The sequence below is a fragment of the Balaenoptera musculus genome, chromosome 10 (genome assembly GCF_009873245.2).
Source record: "Balaenoptera musculus isolate JJ_BM4_2016_0621 chromosome 10, mBalMus1.pri.v3, whole genome shotgun sequence".
Classification (NCBI taxonomy): Eukaryota; Metazoa; Chordata; class Mammalia; order Artiodactyla; family Balaenopteridae; genus Balaenoptera; species Balaenoptera musculus.
In genome coordinates, this window is record NC_045794.1 from 65,797,006 (window position 1) to 65,819,036 (window position 22,031).

The window sequence follows — 22,031 nt, forward strand, 5'->3', positions numbered from 1 at the left end:
GGTTCCATTGGGTCTTCGTTGCTGTGCACGGGCTTTCTCTAGTTGCGGTGAGCGGGGGCTACTCTTCGTTGCGGTGCGTGGGCTTCTCATTGTGGTGGCTTCTCTTGTTGTGGAGCACAGGCTCTAGGTGTGCAGGCTTCAGTAGTTGTGGCTCACGGGCTTAGTTGCTCCGTGGCATGTGGGATCTTCCTGGGCCAGGGCTCGACCCTCTGTCCCCTGCATTGGCAGGCAGATTCTTAACCACTGCACCACCAGAAAAGTCCCTACATTCTGTATTTTAAGAGGTTGTTGCTTTGGCTGTGTTTTCCCAAACAAACCTGGCAACTTTTTCCCTCCAACCTTCCCACTTTACAATTTGACTTTTGTCTTCTACTGTATATTAATAATTTTTCGTCTTTTTTGTACCTCTCTTTCTTTGCAAGCCACCTCAAATCCATTTGGAAGTAGATGGAATATTAATAAATGTAAAAAATAAAGCTAAAATATTATGGGACTCTGGGGAAATAGTAAGTTAATTCCAGTTGAAAGGGAATATACATCAAAGAAAAATAGAATAAAAAGGATTGTGAATCAGTGACACAGGTTTAAATCTACCACTGGATTGAATTCTAATAGACTTAAATCAATAAGTAAGTAAGGACAAAAAAAATCTCACACAGAATTTGAATATTAGATATGAGATTATTCCAATAAAATTTTAATATGGCATTTCTTCCAGTTAAGGAAAGAAATGCTACATTTCAGTTTGAAATATAAATTAGAAATAGAGACATGCTACTGAATTGAAAAAATAAGTTTCTAGAACCTTCTTAGATAAAATGTTTAAAGGGAAAAGGAGTTTGGAAACAAGGAAGGGGGCTGGATATATCTCTTAATTTATGCAGTGCATAAAATTCTAAGTTAAAAATCTCACTTGTAATAACTTCATACTGAATTCTGCTATGACAAAAATAAATATGAAAATCCATACTTTATATAATTTTATTGTGGAAAAAGGCTTTCTAGAAAATTTGTTTCCCTGTTGCATTGTGGATATGAGGAGACTGAGACTCACGGTAAATAGCCTGCACAAGATCACATAGTGCTAAAACTGACTAGAAAAGCCTATGTATCATGTCTGTCTTCCATAGTGTGAGAGTCAAGTTTATCAGTCCAGTACAGGTAACATGACGATAGAAATGTTTTGGGTTTTTTTTCAAAGCTTTCATTCCCGTGTCTTATTTCCTTGCCCTAGATCCAGACCCACCATCAGATTTGCTGATTTTGGGGCAGGAAGAACACACAATATATTTGTCTTGGAAACTCCCACAAGGAGGCTTTGAAAGGTTTCAGGTAAAGTTGCTATCATGCAACCTTGATGTTTATTGAGGCCTTTATTTCACTCCTTTTTGTCCTTCATTTTACATTTCTTAATAGTTTAGGAAATTTTGGTACCACTCCTTTACTGTAAGGTTTCCCTCCAAAGTAAATTTTCTGTTTGTTGCTTTAAAAGACAAAGTTGTCATGGGAGGTTTTCAAATTTGAGTAAAAGCTGGTACTTGACTTTAAATGAGTTCGGGTTTTCAATGGAGATAGACACGTGCTTATGTAGTACAAAAGCCTGAATAAAGGAGTGCTGGTGCTGGAAGATAGTGCTTCTGTGACAGCGCTGGCCACAACGAAGATTCCAGAAGTTAAAGACAGGTAATGTGCCACAGGCTCCCTTTCAACTCCATTCTACAGATTTAGTTGAGAGTGGAGACTTGCAGCCCAGAGGGTAGGAGATAAAGATGTACAGAGAGGCCGCTTTTCAACTGTGTCTGTGAAGTAAATGCGTACGTTTTTGTTGCTTTTGTTGTTAATAATGTGACCTGGCGTCACGTGAGGACATATTATACACACCCTACGTCCTGCTTTGTGTGTCTTGCAGAGAGAGTAAGCTTCTGGGGATAGCACTATTGCTTTGTATTCTACGTGGGCAAACGAGTTTTCTATACTTTCATAGTGGTAGGAGACGGTCATTTTAGTTGTAAATAACAGAAAACAACCTGAAATAGTTTAAGAACTAAAAATTTATTGTATTAATGAAAGAGTGCGTTATGGACACCAAGGCAAAGAATATAACAAAGTGTTGGGGAGAACTGGAATCCATATGTTTAAGGCTACTGAGGCCCCATGGATTATTTTCTTACCGTCTACTTCTTTCTGCTCATCAGCCGTAGTTTATTTTTATTTATTTATTTTTCCTGATGACCAACTTTCTCTGTTAAGCAATCCATGTGGTGAGTGGAAAAATGCCATGTACAACTTCTAAGCACAAATGATGCATTATGAGCCTCAGAGAAAGACAGATGCTCCCTGAATTCCCGAGGAAGGGTCTGTGATTATTCCGTGTTGTAGACACCAAGTCCAGTTCCAGTCAACTGTGGTTGTAGCCCCCATGTTGTGTAAAAGTGGTGGCCATGGGTCTGGGGGTGATGGGGGTTATAGAGTCATTAGAATTTGAGCAGATACAACAAAAGGTGTTTCCTGTAAATGAAAAAAAATATGAAATTTAATAATTTATAGAATCAATACAGCCTAAAAGGAACCAGGGTAGTAAAATTACCAGACATTTGAAATGAACTAATTAGTACATCTGGGTTTTATATTTGAATATGAACTTCTTAACAATTACAGTTCATAAGAGAAACAAGATAATAGGCATTATATGATAGATATAAAAAAATCCACACTTATGTAAGGTATCTGGTACTAAAGACAAAGAGGGATGTAGTGGGCAGAATAATGGCCTTCCGAAGATCCACAGCCTAATTCACAGAACCTGAAATATGTTATATTACATGGCAAAGGGGAAGCAGATGGAATTAAGTTTGCTAATTAGCAGGTTTTAAAATAAGGAGATTATAGAGAGTCTAGATCCAGATGGTGGAGTAGGAAGATCCTGAGCTCACCTCCTCCCATAGACACACAAAAACTACAACTACATACGGAATAACTGTCTCTAGAATGACCTAAAGACTAGCAGAACACATTTTCTACAACCAAGGATATAAAGAATAGGCCACAGTGAGACGGGTAAGAGGGGCAGAGGTGCAGTCTAGTGAGAACCCACACCCGCAGTGTGGTGACCCACAAGTGGGAGGGCTATCACAACCACAGAGGTCCGCCCTGAGGAGTGAGAGGTCCAAGTCCCATGTTGGGCTTCCCAGCCTGAGGGGCCTGCACTGAGTAGAAGAGCCCCATAACATCTGGCTTTGAAAACCAGCGGGGCTTATGTATGGGAGAGCCAGAGGGTCATGGGATATGGAGGCTCTGCTCTAGAAGGGCTCACACACAAACTCGCTGACTCTTGAGTCCCAGTGCAGAGGAAGCAGCTTGAAAAGCAGCTAAGTCATAAGACAAGAAGATTCATTGACTAGTATTAGGGTGTGTGCTGGAGGGGCAGGGATCTGGTGGAGCTTTCTCTGGGAATAGAAGTGCTGGCGGGTGCAATTTCTTTTTTTTAACTCTCCTTCCACCTACCTGGCAGGTGCTGGCAGGCACCATTTCTATCACCCTCAATCAGCCTAATCAACACCATGTGCCTGCCCAGTATTCCCCGAAGGCCAATCCTGCCCAGCCACGCACCCTGGCTAGATTTTCCAAAGTAGCTCCTAGCCCACCCCACCCAGCAGGTGACCTTGGCTGGCCCAGTGCCCCTCCAAAGCAGCTCCCACTCTGGGGTGCCAGTTCTGCATACCAGTATACCTGCAACAGTCACAGCTGGGCCTCACAGCTGGTCACACTGGGGCCAGTCCCACCCATCAGTGGGCCTGCAGCAAGCACGGCCCAACCACCAAAGGAGGGCACACACAGCTCACATGGGAGATACTCCTGGGGCACCTGGCTCCGGTGACCAAGGAGAACTGCACCACTGGGCATCACAGGACACCTTCTAAATAAAGCCACTCGTTCGGGCTTCCCTGGTGGCGCAGTGGTTGAGAGTCTGCCTGCCAATGCAGGGGACGCGGGTTCGAGCCCTGGTCTGGGAGGATCCCACATGCCGCGAAGCAACTGGGCCTGTGAGCCACAATTACTGAGCCTGTGCGTCTGGAGCCTGTGCTCCGCAGCAAGAGAGGCCGCGATAGTGAGAGGCCTGCGCACCGCGATGAAGAGTGGCCCCCACTCGCCGCAACTAGAGAAAGTCCTCGCATAGAAACGAAGATCCAACACAGCCATAAATAAATAAATAAATATTAAAAAAAAAAAAAGCCACTCTTTCAAGACTGGGAGATTAGCTGATATAACTTACACATAGAAACAAACACAGAGAGTTAGGAAAAATTAGGAGACAATGAAAAACCTTCCAAACAAAAGAACAAGACACAACCTCAGAAAAAGAATAAAATGAAATGGAGATGAACGATTTACCAAGTAGAGTTGAATGTAATAGTCATAAAGATGCTTACTGAACTAAGGAGAAGAATGGATGTATACAGTGATAACTTGAACAAAAAAGTAGAAAATATAAAAAAGAACCAGGCAGAACTGAAGAATGCAATAACTGAAATTTAAAATACCCTAGAGGGGAATGCTTAACATCACTAATCATTAGAGAAATGCAAATCAAAACTACAATGAGGTATGACCTCACACCAGTCAGAATGGCCAGCATCAAAAAATCTACAAACAATGAATGCTGGAGAAGGTGTGGAGAAAAGGGAACCCTCTTGCACTGTTGGTGGGAATGTAAATTGATACAGCCACTATGGAGAACAGTATGGAGGTTCCTGAAAAAACTAAAAATAGAACTACCATACGACCCAGCAATCCCACTACTGGGCATATACCCTGAGAAAACCATAATTCAAAAAGAGTTGTGTACCACAATGTTCATTGCAGCCCTATTTACAATAGCCAGGACGTGGAAGCAACCTAAGTGTCCATCGACAGATGAATACATAAAGAAGATGTGGCACATATATACAATGGAATATTACTCAGCCATAAAAAGAAATGAAATTGAGTTATTTGTAGTGAGGTGTATGGACCTAGAGTCTGTCCTACAGAGTGAAGTAAGTCAGAAAGAGAAAAACAAATACCATATGCTAACACAGATATATGGAATCTAAAAAAAAAAAAAAATTGTCATGAAGAACCTGGGGCAAGACGGGAATAAAGACGCAGACCTACTAGATAACGGACTTGAGGACACGGGAAGGGGGAAGGGTAAGCTGGGACAAAGTGAGAGAGTGGCATGGACATATATACACTACCAAATGTAAAATAGATAGCTAGTGGGAAGCAGCCACATAGCACAGAGAGATCAGCTCAGTGCTTTGTGACCACCTAGAGGGGTGGAATATGGCGGGTGGGAGGGAGGGAGACGCAAGAGGGAAGAGATATGGAGATATATGTATAGGTATAGCTGATTCACTTTGTTATAAAGCAGAAACTAACACACCATTGTAAAGCAATTATACTCCAATAAAGATGTTAGAGGGACTCAATAGCTCATTAGAGGAGCACATACAGAAGAATGGATCAGCACCTGGAAGACAGGGTAGTGGAAAATCACCCAATCAGAACATAAAAAGAATTTTAAAAAATGAGGATAGTTTAAGGAACCTCTAGGATAACACCAAGTATACCAATATTTGCATTTTAAGGGGTCCCAGTAGGAGAAAGAGAGAAAGTTCTAGTAGACCTATTTGAAGAAATAATGGCTGAAAAAAATTTTAACATGGTAAAGGAAACAGACATCCAAGTCCAGGAAGCATGGACTCTGAAACAAGATGAACCCAAAGAGATCCACACCAAGACACATTATAATTAAAATGTCAGAAGTTAAAGAGAGAAATTTAAAAGCAGCAAGAGGAAAACAAGTAGTTACGTACAAGGGAGCCCTCTTTTGAGCTGATTTTTTTTAGCAGAAACTTTACAGGCCAAAAGGGACTGGCATGATATATTCAAAGTGCTGAAAGGAAAAAACTTACAACCATGAATGCTTTACTCAGCAAGTTATTAATCAGAATTTAAGGAGAGATAAAAACTATCCCAGACAAGCAAAAGCTAAAGAAATTCATCACCACTAAAGCAGCCTTACAAGAATTGTTAAATGGAGTTCTTTAAACATAAAAGAAAAGGCCATAACTAGAAACAAGAAAATTATGAAAAAAAATTCCACTGGTAAAGGCAAACGTGTAGTAAAGGTAGTGTACCAACTACCTGTAAAAACTACTATGAAAGTTTAATGACAAAAGAAATAAAATATATCTAAAATACTTAGTTAAGCAATACATAAAATAAAAAGATGTAAAAAATTACATCAAAAGCGTAAAGTGCTTGTTGGGGGAGGTAATAAAATGTGCTTTTAGGATGCTCTAAGCTTAAGTGACCATTAACTTAAAATAGACTTTTTTTTTTAAACATCTTTATTGGAGTATAATTGCTTTACAACGTTGTGTTAGTTGCTGCTTTATAACAGAATGAATCAGCTATACATATACATATATCCCCATATCTCCTCCCTATTCCACCCCTCTAGGTGGACCCAAAGCACGAAGCTGATCTCCCTGTGCTATGCAGCTGCTTCCCACTAGCTATCTGTTTTACATTTGGTAGTGTATATATGTCCATGCCACTCTCTCACTTTGTCCCAGCTTACCCTTCCCCCTCCCCATGTCCTCAAGTCCATTGTCTACGTCTGCATCTTTATTCCTGTCCTGCCCCTAGGTTCTTCAGAACCATTTTTTTTTTTAGATTTCATATATATGTGTTAGCATATGGTATTTGTTTTTCTCTTTCTGACTGACTTCACTCTGTATGACAGACTCTAGGTCCATCCACCTCACTACAAATAGCTCAATTTCATTTCTTTTTATGGCTGAGTAATATTCCATTGCATATATGTGCCACATCTTCTTTATCCATTCATCTGTCATGGACATTTAGGTTGCTTCCATGTCCTGGCTGTTGTAAATAGAGCTGCCATGAACATTTTGGTACATGACTCTTCTTGAATTATGGTTTTCTCAGGGTATATGCCCAGTAGTGGGATTGCTGGGTCGTATGGTAGTTCTATTTTTAGTTTTTTCAGGAACCTCCATACTGTTCTCCATAGTGGCTGTATCAATTTACATTCCCACCAACAGTGCAAGAGGGTTCCCTTTTCTCCACACCCTCTCCAGCATTTATTGTTTGCAGACTTTTTGATGATGGCCATTCTGACTGATGTGAGATGATATCTCATTGTAGATTTGATTTGCATTTCTCAGATGATTAGTGATGTTGAGCATCCTTTCATGTGTTTGTTGGCAATCTGTATATCTTCTTTGGAGAAATGTCTATTTAGGTCTTCTGCCCATTTTTGGATTAGGTTGTTTGTTTTCTTGATATTGAGTGGCATGAGCTGCTTGTAAATTTTGGAGATAAATCCTTTGTCAGTTGTTTCATTTGCAAATATTTTCTCCCATTCTGAGGGAGAAAGGTTTATGGTTTCCTCTGCTGTGCAAAAGATTTTAAGTTTCATTAGGTCCCGTTTGTTTATTTTTATTTTTATTTCCATTTCTCTAGGAGCTGGGTCAAAAAGGATCTTGCTGTGATGTATGTCATAGAGTGTTCTGCCTATGTTTTCCTCTAAGAGTTTTATAGTGTCTGAACTTACATTTAGGTCTTTAATCCATTTTGAGTTTATTTTTGTTTATGGTGTTAGGGAGAGTTCTAATTTCATTCTTTTACATGTAGCTGTCCAGTTTTCCCAGCACCACTTATTGAAGAGACTGTCTTTTCTCCATTGTATATTCTTGCCTCCTTTACCAAAGATAAGGTGACCATATGTGCGTGGGTTTATCTCTGGGCTTTCTATCCTGTTCCATTGATCTATATTTCTGTTTTTGTGCCAGTAGCATACTGTCTTGATTACTGTAGCTTTGTAGTATAGTCTGAAGTCAGGGAGCCTGGTTCCTCCAGCTCCGTTTTTCTTTCTCAAGATTGCTTTGGCTATTCGGGGTCATTTGTGTTTCCATACAAATTGTGAAATTTTTTGTTCTAGTTCTGTGAAAAATGCCATTGGTAGTTTGATAGGGGTTGCATTGTATCTGTAGATTGCTTTGGGTAGTATAGTCATTTTCACAATGTTGATTTTTCCAATCCAAGAACATGGTATATCTCTCCATCTATTTGTATCATCTTTAATTTCTTTCATCAGTGTCTTATAGTTTTGTGCATACAGGTCTTTTGTCTCCTTAGGTAGGTTTATTCCTAGGTATTTTATTCTTTTTGTTGCCATGGTAAGTGGGAGTGTTTCCTTAATTTCTCTTTCAGATTTTTCATCATTAGTGTATAGGAGTGCAAGAGATTTCTGTGCATTAAATTTTGTATCCTGGTACTTTACCAAATTCATTGATTAGCTCTAGTAGTTTTCTGGTAGCATCTTTAGGATTCTCTAAGTATAGTGTCAAGTCATCTGCAAACAGTGGCAGTTTTACTTCTTCTTTTCCGATTTGGATTCCTTTTATTTCTTTTTCGTCTCTGATAGCTGTGGCTAAAACTTCCAAAACTGTGTTGATTAATAGTGGTGAGAGGGAACAACCTTGTCTTGTTCATGATCTTAGTGGAAATGGTTTCAGTTTTTCACCATTGAGAACGATGTTGGCTGTGGGTTTGTCATGTATGGCCTTTATTCTGTTGAGGTAAGTTCCCTCTGTGCCTACTTTCTGGAGGGTTTTTATCATAAATGGGTGTTGAATTTTGTCGAAAGCTTTTTCTGCATCTGTTGAGATGATCGTATGCTTTTTATTCTTCAGTTAATATGGTGTATCACGTTGATTGATTTGCATGTATTGAAGAATTCTTGCATTCCTGGGATAAACCCCACTTGATCATGGTGTATGATTCTTTTAATGTGCTGTTGGAGTCTGTTTGCTAGTATTTTGCTGGGGATTTTTGCATCTATGTTCATCAGTGATATTGACCTGTAGTTTTCTGTTTTTATGAAAGCTTTGTCTGGTTTTGGTATCTGGGTGATGGTGGCCTCATAGAAATAGTTTGGGAGTGTTCTTCCCTCTGCTATATTTTGGAAGAGTTTGAGAAGAATAGGTGTTAGCTCTTCTCTTAATGTTTGATAGAATTTGCCTGTGAAGCCATCTGGTCCTGGGCTTTTGTTTGTTGGAAGATTTTTAATCAGTTTCAATTTCAGTGCTTGTGATTGGTCTCTTTATATTTTCTATTTCTTCCTGGTTCAGTCTCAGAAGGTTGTGCTTTTCGAAGAATTTGTCCATTTCTTCCAGGTTGTCCATTTTATTGGCATATAGTTGCTTGTAGTAATCTCTCATGATCCTTTGTATTTCTTCAGTGTCAGTTGTTACTTCTCCTTTTTCATCTCTAATTCTATTGATTTGAGTGTTCTCCCTTTTTTTATTGATGAGTCTGGCTAATGGTTTATCAATTTTATCTTCTCAAAGAACCAGCTTTTAGTTTTTTTGATCTTTGCTATTGTTTCCTTCATTTCTTTTTCATTTATTTCTGATCTGATCTTTATGATTTCTTTCCTTCTGCTAACTTTGGGTTTTTTGTTCTTTCTCTAATTGCTTTAGGTGTAAGGTTAGGTTGTTTATTTGTGATGTTTCTTGTTTCTTGAGGTAGGATTGTATTGCTATAAACTTCCCTCTTAGAACTGCATTTGCTGCATCCCATAGGTTTTGGTTTGTCGTGTTTTCATTGTTGTTTGTTTCTAGGTATTTTTTGATTTCCTCTTTGATTTCTTCAATGGTCTCTTGGTTATTTAGTGGTGTATTGTTTAGCCTCCATGTGTTTGTAATTTTTACAGATTTTTTTCTTGTAATTGATATCTAGTGTCACAGCGTTGTGGTCAGAAAAGATACTTGATACGATTTCAGTTTTCTTAAATTTACCAAGGCTTGATTTGTGACCCAAGGTATGATCTGTCCTGGAGAGTGTCCCATGAGCACTTGAGAAGAAAGTTTATTCTGTTGTTTTTGGTTGGAATGTCCTATAAATATCAATTAAGTCCATCTTGTTTAATGTATCATTTAAAGCTTGTGTTTCCTTATTTATTTTCATTTTGGATATCTGTCCATTGGTAAAAGTGGGGTGTTAAAAAGTCCCCTACTATTGTGTGTTCCTGTCGATTTCCCCTTTTATGGCTGTTAGCATTTGCCTTATGTATTGAGGTGCTCCTATGTTGGGTGCATAAATATTTACAATTGTTATATCTTCTTCTTGGATTGATCCCTTGATCATTTTGTAGTGTCTTTCTTTGTCTCTTGTAATAGTCTTTATTTTAAAGTTTATTTTGTCTGATACGAGAATTGCTACTCCAGCTTTCTTTTGATTTCCATTTGCATGGAATCTCTTTTTCCATCACTCACTTTCAGTCTTTATGCATCCCGAGGTCTGAAGTGGGTCTCTGGCAGATGTCATATATACGGGTCTTGTTTTTGTATCCATTCAGCCAGTTAAAATAGACTGTTATATGCATAAGTTGTTATGTATGAACATTGTGCTAACCACAAACTGAAAATCTATAACAGATACACAGAAAATTAAAAGAAAGCAATACAAACATAACACTAAAGAAATTCATCAAATCACAAGGGAAGAGAACAAGACAAGCAGAAAGAAACCAAAAATAATTTACAAAAACAACCATAAAACAATTTAAAAAATGGCAGTAAGTATATCCCTATCAATAATTACTTTAAATGTAAATGTACTAAATGCTCCAATCAAAAGACAAAGGGTGGCTGAATGGTTAAAAAAGAAAACCAAGATCCAAGTATATACTGCCCACAAGAGACTTACTTCAGATCTAAAGACACACACAGACTGGAATTAAGGAGATGGAAAAAGATGTTCCATGCATATAAAATGAAAAGAAATCTGGGGTAACAATGCTTATATCAGACATAATAGACTTTAAAACAAAGACTGTAATGGAGCAAATAAGGACATTACATAATGATCAAGGGATCAATCCAAGAAGACGATATAACATTTGTAAATACCTATGCAGCCAATATAGGAGCACCTAAATACATAAATATTAACAGACATAAAGGGACGTATTGAAAGTAATACAATAATAGTAGGGGACTTTAACTCCCCACTTACAACAATGAATAGATCATCTAGATGGAAAGTCAGTAAGGGAACATTGACCTTTAAGTACACATTAGACCAGATGGACTTAATAGATAAATCTATATAGAACATTTTACTCCAGAAGAACAGAATACACATTCTTTTCACACAGGAACATTCGCCAGGATAGATCACATGTTAGGCCACAAGGCAAGTGTCAACAAATTTAAGAAGATCCAGATCACATCAAGCATCTTTTCTGACCACAACAGTACAGAACTAGAAGCCAGTTACAAGATGAAAACTGGAAAAAACACAAACACCTGGAGGTTAAGTAACATACTACTAAACAACCAGTGGGTCAATGAAAAAATCAAAGAGGAGAGTTAAAAATACCTGGAGACAAATGATAATGGAAATACAGCAATGCAAAATCTACGGGACTCAGTAAAAGCAGTTTTAAGAGGAATGTTTATAGCAATACAGGCCTACATCAGGAAACAAGAAAAATCTCAAACAATCTAACTTTATATCTAAAGGAGCTAGAAAAAGAAGAACAAAACCCAAAGTTAGTAGAAGGAAGGAAATAATAAAGATCAGAGCAGAAATAAGTGAAATAGAGACTAAAAAACCAATAGAAAAGATCAGTGATACTAAAAACTGGTTCATTGAAAAGATAAAGGAACTTGATAAACCTTTAGTTACATTCATCAAGAAAAAAAAGAGAGAGGGCCAAATAAATAAAATCAGAAGTGAAAGAAAGAGGAGAGTTACAATCAACCACACAGAAATAGAGGATCGTAAGAGATTACTATGAACAACTATATATCAACAAATTTAATAACCTAGAAGAAATGGATAAATTCCTAGAAACACACAATCTTCAAAGACCAAATCAGGAAGAAATAGAAAATATGAACAGACTGATTATGAGTAATGAAATTGAGTCAGTAATAAGAAAACTAACAAACAAAAGTCCTGAACCAGACTGCTTCACGATGAATTCTACCAAACACTTGAAAAGTTAGCACCTACTTTTTTCAAACTATTCCAGAAAAACTGGAGATGAAGGAATACTTCCAAACTCATTCTAGGAGGCCAGCATTACCCAGATACCAAAATCAGATAAAGACACTACAAGAAAAGAAAATTACAGGCCATTGTCACTGATGAACAGAGATGCAAAAATCCTCAACAGAATATTAGCAAACTGAATTGAACAATACATTAAAAGGATCATACACCATAATCAAGTGGGATATATCCCAGTGTTGCAAGATGGTTCAACATCCACAAATCAATCAGTGTGATACATCACAATAACAAAATGAAGGATAAAAATCATATGATCATCTCAGTAGATGCAGAAAAAGCGTTTGACAAAATTCAACATCCATTTATGATAAAAACTCTCAACAAAGTGTGTATAGAGAGAACTTAACTTCACATAATAAAGGTCATATTTGACAATCCCACAGCTAACATTATACTCAACAGTGAAAAGCTGAAAGCATTTCCTCTAAGATCAGGAACAAGTCAAGGATGCCGACTCCTACCACTTTTATTCAACATAATATTGAAAGTCCTAGCCACAGAAGTCGGACACATGAACAAAATTAAAGGCATCCAGATTGGAAAAAAAGTAAAACTGTCACTATTTGCTGATGACATGATATTATATATAGAAAACCCTAATGATTCCACCAAAAAACTATTAGAATTAATCAATGAATTCAGTAAAGTTGCAGGATACAAAATTAATATACATTAATCTGTGATATTTTTATACACTAATAATCTCTCAGAAAGAGAAATTAAGAAAATTTTATTTACAATTGTATCAAAAAGATTGAAATACATACTGAGGAATAAATTTAACCAAGGAGGCAAAAGACTTGTGTGCTGAAAACTATAAGACACTGATGAAAGAAAATGAAAATGACACCAATAAATGGAAGGGTATATCATTTTCATGGATAAGAATTTATATTGTTAAAATGTTCATACTACCCAAAGCAATCTATAGATTCAGTGCAATGCCTATCAAAATACCAGTGGCATTTTTCACATAAATGAAACCACAAAAGACCATAAATAGCCAAAGCAGTATTAAGAAAGAAAGAAAAAGTTGGAAGTTGTATGTGCTCTGATTTCAAACTATACTACAAAGCTATAGTAGTCAAAACTGTATGGTACTGGCACAAAAAGTAACACAGATCAGTGGAAAGAAATAAAGGACCCAACCCTCATTTATATGGTCAATTAATTTACAGCAAAGGAGCCAAGAATACACAATGGGGAACAGACAGTCTGTTCAATAAATGGTGTTGGGAAAATTGGACAGCTACATGCTAAAGAGTGAAACTGGCCCACTTTTTTACACTATATTCAAAGAAAAACTCACAATGGATTAAAAACTTAAATGTAAGACCTGAAACCATAAAAATTCCAGAAAAAAATCATAGTGTGCCCTTTGACACTGGTCTTAGCAATATTTTTTGGATCTGACTCCTCATGCAAGGAAAACAAAAGCAAAAATAAACAAATGGGACCACATCAAACTAAAAAGTTTTTACACAGCAAAGGAAACCATCAACAAAATGGAAAGGCAACCTATGGAATGGAAGAAGATATTTGAAATGATATATCTGCTAAGGGGTTAATATCCAAAATATGTTAATAACTCACACAACTCAATATCAAAAAAACAAACAATCCATTTAGAACATGGACAGAGGACCTGTTTAGGCATTTTTCCAAGGAGGACATACAGATGGCCAAAAGGCCCATGAAAAGATGCTTAGCATCACTAATCATCAGGGAAATGCAAATCAAATCCACGGTTAGATACCACCTCATACTTGTCAGAATGGCTATCAAAAAGAGAACAAATAACAGGTGTTGATGAGGATGTGGAGTAAAGGGAACCCTTGTGTACTGTTGGTGGGGATGTAAATTGGTGCAGCCACTATGGAAAAGTATGGAAATTCCTCAAAAAATTAAAAATAGAACTGCCATATGATCTACTATTTCTCTCCTGGATATTTATCCAAAGAAAATGAAAACACTAATTTGATGCAACTTTGATATACATGCCTATGTTCAGTTTCCTGTGATTTTATAAGGTGTGGTAGGCAGTATGGTGCAATGGAAGGATTAAGGCCCTGGAATTCCTTGCTTTGAACCCTAACTTCACCTCTGTTGTGAGACCTTGGGCAAATTTTGATCTTCTTTGGTCCTGTTTCCTCATCTGTCAATGAAGATTATTATTATTCTGTAGAATTGTTTAGGGGATTCAGTTAGATCATGTGTTTGGCAAGTGTTCTGGCATGCAAATTCTGTGAGGACAGGGCTTTTATTATCTGCTTTGGTCACCATTTTTTACATTATTGAGACCAGTATCTGACATACAGCAGAAGTCAGTAAATATTTTGATGACTGAATGAATTAGTAGTTTTCTTTTTTTTAGTTTTCTCAGTTCATATTTCACAATCAAGGAAGCTTAGTGTTTTAAAATTTTTAAAAAATTAATTAATTTTTTAATTGAAGTATGGTTGATTTACAGTGTTGCAGTAGTTTCAGGTGTTTAGCAAAGTGATTCAGTTATACATACATATATGTATTTGTTTTCAGATTCTTCTCCCTTACAAGTTATTAAAAAATATTGAGTATAGTTCCCTGTGCTATATGATAGGTCCCTGTTGGTTATCTATTTTATATATAGTAGTGTGCATATGTTAATCCCAAACTCCTAATTTATTCCTCCCCACCCTGTCCCCTTTGGTAACCATAAATTTGCTTTCTATGTCTGTGGGCCTATTTCTGTTTTGTATATGAGTTCATTTGTATCATTTTTTTTAGATTCCACGTATAAGCAATATCATATGATATTTGTCTTTCTCTGACTTCACTTAATATAACAGGTCCATCCATGTTGCTGCAAATGGCATTATTTCTTTCTTTTTTATGGCTGAGTAATGTTCCATTGTGTACCTGTATCATATCTTCTTTATCTATTCATCTGTTGATGGACATTTAGGTTGAAGGAAGGTTAATTTTGATGTGAATCCCTCCTTACCCTCTCCCTTGCCACACAGCCATCAGAGTGCTCTTTCTTAAAAGTAAATAAAATGTCATTCTTGTGCTTGAAAGATTCCTTACCATGGCTCAAGGCTCTCCCTGTCCCTTGTGACTCCACCCTAGCTCCTCCCAATCTCTCCCATCTCAGGAAAGGACCCTGTCCTGAAATCACTTGCTCAGTTATCTTTGATTCTTCCCATTCCTTCATTCCTCAATCCATCACCTGGTTCTGTCACTTCTACCTCTGAAATGGATCATTAATGTGTCCAATTCTCTTCATCTCCCCTACACCACCCTTGTCCTAGTTACTCTCGTTTCTTATGGAGACCAGCAGCCTAGGTGACAGACAATAGCCTCTCATATCCTAACTGGTTTCTCTGTTTCCATTCTTGATTTCCATATAATCTACTTTGCACACACAACAGCCAGAAAGAGGGAGAGAGAAACAGAGAGAGAGCGAGAGAGCACTGTTAAAAACATAGTATCTCTCATTGGTTTAACAACCTCCATTAGATTTCCATTGCCCTCAAATGAAGTCTAAACTCCTTGCCATGGTCTCCAAGAGCTCACCTGATTGGATCTTCATCTAATTATGCTGCCTGCTTGGTTACCATGTTGCTACCATATTGGGCTCTCTTTCTGTTCCTTTAGCATGGCAAGCACTTCCCCATTGCAGGGTTTTTGTGCTTGACATTCATTTTGCATGGATATCTTGCCGCCAGTTTTGATCGACCTTTTCCTATCATTGGGTTCTCAGCTCAAGAATCATCTAGTCAACTAAAAGAAAAATGCACATTGTAAGAGTTGTGACTTTCAGTTTTACTCAGGGAATTTAATGAGGACTATAGCCTAGGAAACAGCCTCTCAAGTCGGTCGAGGGGACTGCTCTGCGGAGGTAGGGGAGAAGCCAGTAGGTATATGATTTGGGGCTAGGAAATACATGTAGTCAAGCATACATCTCAGTAAAAGGTTACTGTTAGTCACAAGACACAGATAATGATTTTAGTGCTTTTCTGTGTATGGGGAAATGTAAGAATCTGGGTTCATTAAAATTCTTCCTGAGATATACATCTAACTTTCTGAGGGGCCTGTTTTTCCAAAGCACAGAGTGCCTCATTCTGTTTTACATCCCAAATTCCTTTCAGGGTGTACTGTAAGTCAGCAACTGCAGTGGCTAATGACTTAATCCTTGTAGAATTAAATGGTGAGCAACATTCTGTTTTATATTCTCATCTCCTTCCTTGATTACCTAATCTAAATAGAATCACTCTTTCTATTCACTCTGTGATGTAGCTGAGTTATCTCATTCATTTGTTAATATTGAGTAGCTTGCTGTTTGGCGTCACCACTAGAATGTAAGTTCCCTATAATCAGAAGCCTTACCTGTCTTGTTTACCATAAAATACCTAGTACCGATAATAATGCTTTCCCTGTAATAGATGCTCAATAAATATTGGGTTGGCCAAAAAGTTCTTTCTGGTTTTTCCATAAGATATTATGGAACGAACTTTTTGGCCAGCCCAGTATTTGGTAAATAAATAAAACTTTGCATAACAGTGTTCCCATATATGATTGGGGTGATTATGGAGGGAGGATATCAATACTGAATATAGTTACCAGCAAAGGGTAGAACTTGAGGTGAACTTTTAGGAATGGGTAGTGTTCAGACTCATGGAAAAGAGGAGAGGATATTCTACACGAGCAAGTTCACAGTCAGGAGAGAGCGTTCTATCTGTCATTCGTAAATGTCATTCAATGATAGGGGCATCTTGAATAATAAATGATTCATGAAAAATTCCAGCCTTTCTAGAATGATTTAATTCATTCCTGTATTTAGTGTAGGTATTCTCTAGAGAAAATTCTAGGCACTTATAATGTTAATTGTAAAAGATCCACATTTTTTACCCTTATCTGTTTGTCCTAATTCTTATATTTCAAGGCAAATGCCTAAAAAGATGATCTTTCCTTGGGGTTAACTGAGGCCATAAATTTATTTGTTGTCAGATAAAATATATTCCCCTAGAATTACGTTTTTACTATTTTTATGTGAACACATTTTTTTTCAGAGACTGTAATTTATGTATTTCTTAAGTAAAACTTATTTTAAGAAATCACATTAATCTTTTGGATTCAGATTGTTTATTAAATATATTGTATCACTAATGATTATTCTAGTGTTTCTCAACCAATGAAATTATTTGTTAAATTTTAATGAATTAAGCAACAGTATCCTGGTTGCTTAGCAAAGTGTACTTGCACAATTGGGATCATTTTCCTAATCATTTAAAATTAATCATCCCAGGTCTTCAAACTATGCTTTAGAAGTAGAAATAAAGCACAAATTATGTTTTCTTCAATTGATTTCTATTAGATGTATGAAGTCCACATAGTTGGGGAAACAAATCTCTATTTTACAAATTTATTTTTAAAAATTTACATCATTTTATCATGAGATCACTGCAGTCAATTTCTTTTTCTTTTAACCCTTCATTGATGCCTTACTATGATTCTTTGTATGTCTGAATTTAGCACTTCATTAAGATTATATTCTTCCTCTGCTACATGGTACTTTTCCCTACCATTTCATACCAGAAGTTCTCAGCATTCTATTCACTATTCCTATATTCCCATATGCCAGACAAGCAAGGTAATTGCCAGTGACACCTTATAAATCAATAAGCAATGATATGCTTCTAGATCTCATGATTATCTTCCTTCAGTAACAAAACACTCTTCCCACAAGACAGTGATAAACATGTTTGCCTAGGAAATTTGTTTCTCTGACTCTTACCACATAACAAGTGTTTTTTAAAGCATAGTGTAATTTAAATTATAAAATTAATGCGATTACTTTCATTTAGATGTATCTTTTCTTTTACAACATGAAATATGGAGTAAAGAAGAGTAAAGATTGTTATAAGTAGCTTTTACTGACTTAAAAAATCCCCAAGGTATTGGAACTATCAGATCAGTTCACTGAAAATTTCTAAAGGCAATGCCAAGTCTCAAAGCTTTAATGAATAATTGGCTATAATGAAAGATGGTTATAATGAAAGATGGAATGTGACACCATTCATTCATTCAACAAAAATTAAAGTGCCTCCTCTGTTCCAGGTGTTTATTTTTGCTGTTTTCTCTCTTGCTGGTCTTGTTTGTTTGTTTGTTTGTTTTTTACTACGCCCTTGACTAACACTGGTTGGCTTCCAATGACATCTGTTTAGCAGCCCTCCAAATACTGGCTCTCTCCTGAAGCATATATATGAGTTCTCTGGAGGGGCTTGGGGTTATCCCACTACCCTTGAAATGACAGACCAGCTCTAGCTCAGTCTTTTCCAATTACTCTCGGCTCTTTCCACTGGCATTGTATCCCACTACTTTTTGCTGCTTGGGTGTGTTTGCACGAGGGCCAGCCTTCTTGGGTGGGGCACTGGTAAGATGGTTCAAGCCTGATCACTCTCTCTGGTCATACTTGACCCATGGGAGACTGTGGCATCTTTGTCAGGGCAAAGGTGGGTATGCAGAATGCTCCTCAGCTCTCCCCAATTTCCTTTTTCTCTGATCAACCAGATACATGAGCCAAAAGTCTGCTTCCACCTGGAATGTGTCATTCTCCCCAGCAGGCCCCTCCGTTTATGATAGTGATGCACGTGGGGCCTTCCTCATTTAGCTGGAGTGCAGTTTATGGGCAGAAGCACCCTCTTTCCAATCTCTTAGGCAGCCAGGAGAAAGCCTTGGTGTTCTCCACAAGGTCAGAGTCTAGGAACTTCAGTGATATCTGCTTTCACTTCCTCTAGTCTTCTGCTTATATGGAGTTGGGGGAGTGGGCATGCCTGAAATTTTACAAAACAGTTTTTGTTTTCAGGTGACCAACAGGTAAAGTCCCATTCATATCTATTATATTATGCATATGTACAAATAAATCGTGTATATATACATAAATATATGAAATTTGGAAATACTTGGAGACCATTGGTCTTTTAGTATGTAAACTATGTTATTTCACTGTACTTATTACTATGTGAACTTCACTAAGTTATTCAGCCTCAACTAGCTCCAAATTACTTCTTGGTGAAGATAGGACAGATCACAAATTCTGCCTTGCAGTATTAATTTATGTGATGTGACTGGTATCGAGTTCATGACAAATAAATCATTTTTAAATCATGAAAAACATGCATTTCTCTCTCTCTTTCTCTAGATATCCTATTGTATGACATCTAGAAAGGAAAAACTATTTAAAGTAATTGTTTATAGCAACAAAGCCAAAGTAAAGAATTTGACTCCGGGTATGGAATACCTGTTCCACGTGAAGACAGTTAGAGGCAAAGATTACAGCATATCTGTAATGAAAAAAGTGGCTACAAGTAAGGAAATATCATAAATAAAATTTTTGCTTTATAGTTTTATAAGAACTGAAAGTATTTTGGCCCAGCATAATTAAAGCTAGTTTTAAACATAAAGCTTGATAATTAAGGAATGATGATGATCATAATATGATTAAGAGAACTCTCAAGATATATGTGAACTTAAAAAAGTCTTTGTCTAAATGTATTGGGAACTACATAGAGTTTTTTTTTCTAATCTGAAGCAAACATGTATATATATGTATGTACATACATATCATGTTTATCACATATGGAATATATGTATACATATACACACATTATATATACCGTGTCATAATGATATAAATGCAATTCATTTTCTGTTGGGGTGGGGGTTTGATAAGCAGAGAACTTCTAGTTTTTCTTCCCTGATGGTTGTAAATTCATTGTAAATCAGTTTCATAATGTTTTGGAGTGGGGTGGAGTAATAGTATTTGTCACCAACAAGTCTTGTGAAAGTTTATGATGTTTACAGGATCCCCTCTCGGTGGAGACCAAATGATAATGCAAGAAACAATATTACTTCACCTGATGAATGGATTAAAAATGCAGGGATATAGGCATGCTGAATACTTTGATGTAGCTGAAAGAACCACATTTGAAAATGTCCTTACTTCTGGCCCTCACACCCTCTCTAACTTATTCTGTTTCATCTTCAACCAACATCTAGCTATCTGCTAGGTGGTAGCTAATGAACCTATAACGTGTCATATAAGGATACTTCTGGTTACAAGCACTCAGGAGGCACGATTCTAAAGGAATGACTATTGGAAGTGATTAATGATTGATTAAGGAAAGATATTTGGGAACTAGGGAGGATGTTAATGTGTCACTTAAAATAAAACTCTTGTATATATAATAGCCTATTTCTCTATTTGCAGAGCTGAACATGTAAGACATTATATTGTACATGAATAAATTCAAGGATTATTATGTAGATGTTTAAATTATACTATTTATGTTTGCTTTATTTTTACATATATGTGTGCAGTTTTTATTTACATATATTTACCTTTTCAATAGAACCATCCAGGATATGTGGCTTAACGTTGAAAGCTGTGAATACTTCTTCTGCAAATTTAATGTGGAATCCAACAGAGACTAACTTCACTCATTACAAGATTTATATATCAAACAGAACATTTGCAAAAGAATATCTTATTTGGGAAATGATGACTGAGCACACAGTTACAGATCTGACTCCTGGTAGAACATATAACATCACAGTACATAGAGTGAGCAGCAGTGTTGAAGGATCTGGCACATTTATCAGAGTTGTTGCAGGTATACAAATTCTTTTTGATATTTAAAAAATTTACATTTATATTGCATATTATACTGTTCAAGATAAAATTTCAATGCATTTGTTGAAATTTGAAATTTTACAGTCTATAGAATATTTCAGAGGGTAAAAATACTCATTTTACTGGGATATTCTGAGGATTTTTGAGATAATATATGTAAGATGTAAATTGGATAACATAGTATCTGACACATAGTCAGTGCTCAATAAATGTAGCTAATACTATACATAGTTTCACATCAGGTGAGAGGTCCAGCTAATGAAATTAGGTGGTTGATTTGGGGATCATCCATTCTCCTAAAACCTTGTTCTTTGTCTTTGATATTGTACTATGTGCTATACACATGAAAAAGCATAGTCTTAGGGTGTGTGGAGAGTAATAAAGGATACAAGCATGGAAATACATATAGTGTAAGTCAAATTAATAGGTGAAGCAATGGAAGTATCTAAGTATTATTGTGGTTGCACAGAAAAGGGAATGATTACCTTCATAGAATGGATGGAAAAGGCTCTCTGGGGCTGCAAAAGGATAAGGAGTCTCCTAATCAGATTAGAGGGCATGTGGGGTGTGTGGAAAGGAGGACTCACAGAGAGAGGGAACAGTCTGTGCAAAATTGTGGAGGTGTAAATGACATGGTGTATTTGTGGAACTGTAAGCAATTCAACATTGCAAGATTTTATTGTTTTTATATGAGAAGAGAACAAAATCCTATTCTGAATAACTTAAAGCATCACTTTTATATCCGAATGAAGTTGTGAAACCTATTAATATTTAAATTTTTTCAAAAGAGAACAAGATTGCAGCAATAATTAATGAGATTACTCTTAAATGATCTTTAAGGCTATGGATCTGACAGATAACCCAAAGCAGACATATGATGATAACTCAGTCTATAGACATTTGTTATGTGGGTGTCATACTGTATTAGTTTCTTATTGGTGGTGTAACAAATTGCCACAAGCTTTGTGGCTTAAAATAACACAAATTGATTGTGTCAGAGTTCTGTAGGTCATAAGTCTGATATGACATGGTTCCCATCAGGCTAAAATCAAGATATTGGGAGGGCTGTGTTCCTTTCTGTAGGCTCTTTGATCATTCAGGTCGTTGCAGAATTCTGTTCCTTGTGGCTGTAGGACTGAGGTCACAATTTCCTTGCTGGCTGTCAGCTGAGATCTGATCCCCTTCTAGAGAACGTCTC

General features: G+C 36.9%; 1 protein-coding gene across 1 annotated transcript in view; it reads left to right on the forward strand.

The window, feature by feature from the left end:
• The window catches only part of PTPRQ (protein tyrosine phosphatase receptor type Q), a 269,344-nt gene that overhangs the window by 36,410 nt on the left and 210,903 nt on the right, over positions 1–22,031 (forward strand). Inside the window, exons 14-16 of the mRNA XM_036865712.1 lie at positions 1,235–1,332; positions 19,343–19,508; positions 20,553–20,813. Coding sequence (XP_036721607.1) covers positions 1,235–1,332; positions 19,343–19,508; positions 20,553–20,813 — 525 coding nt within the window. The remainder of the gene's footprint in view (positions 1–1,234; positions 1,333–19,342; positions 19,509–20,552; positions 20,814–22,031) is intronic.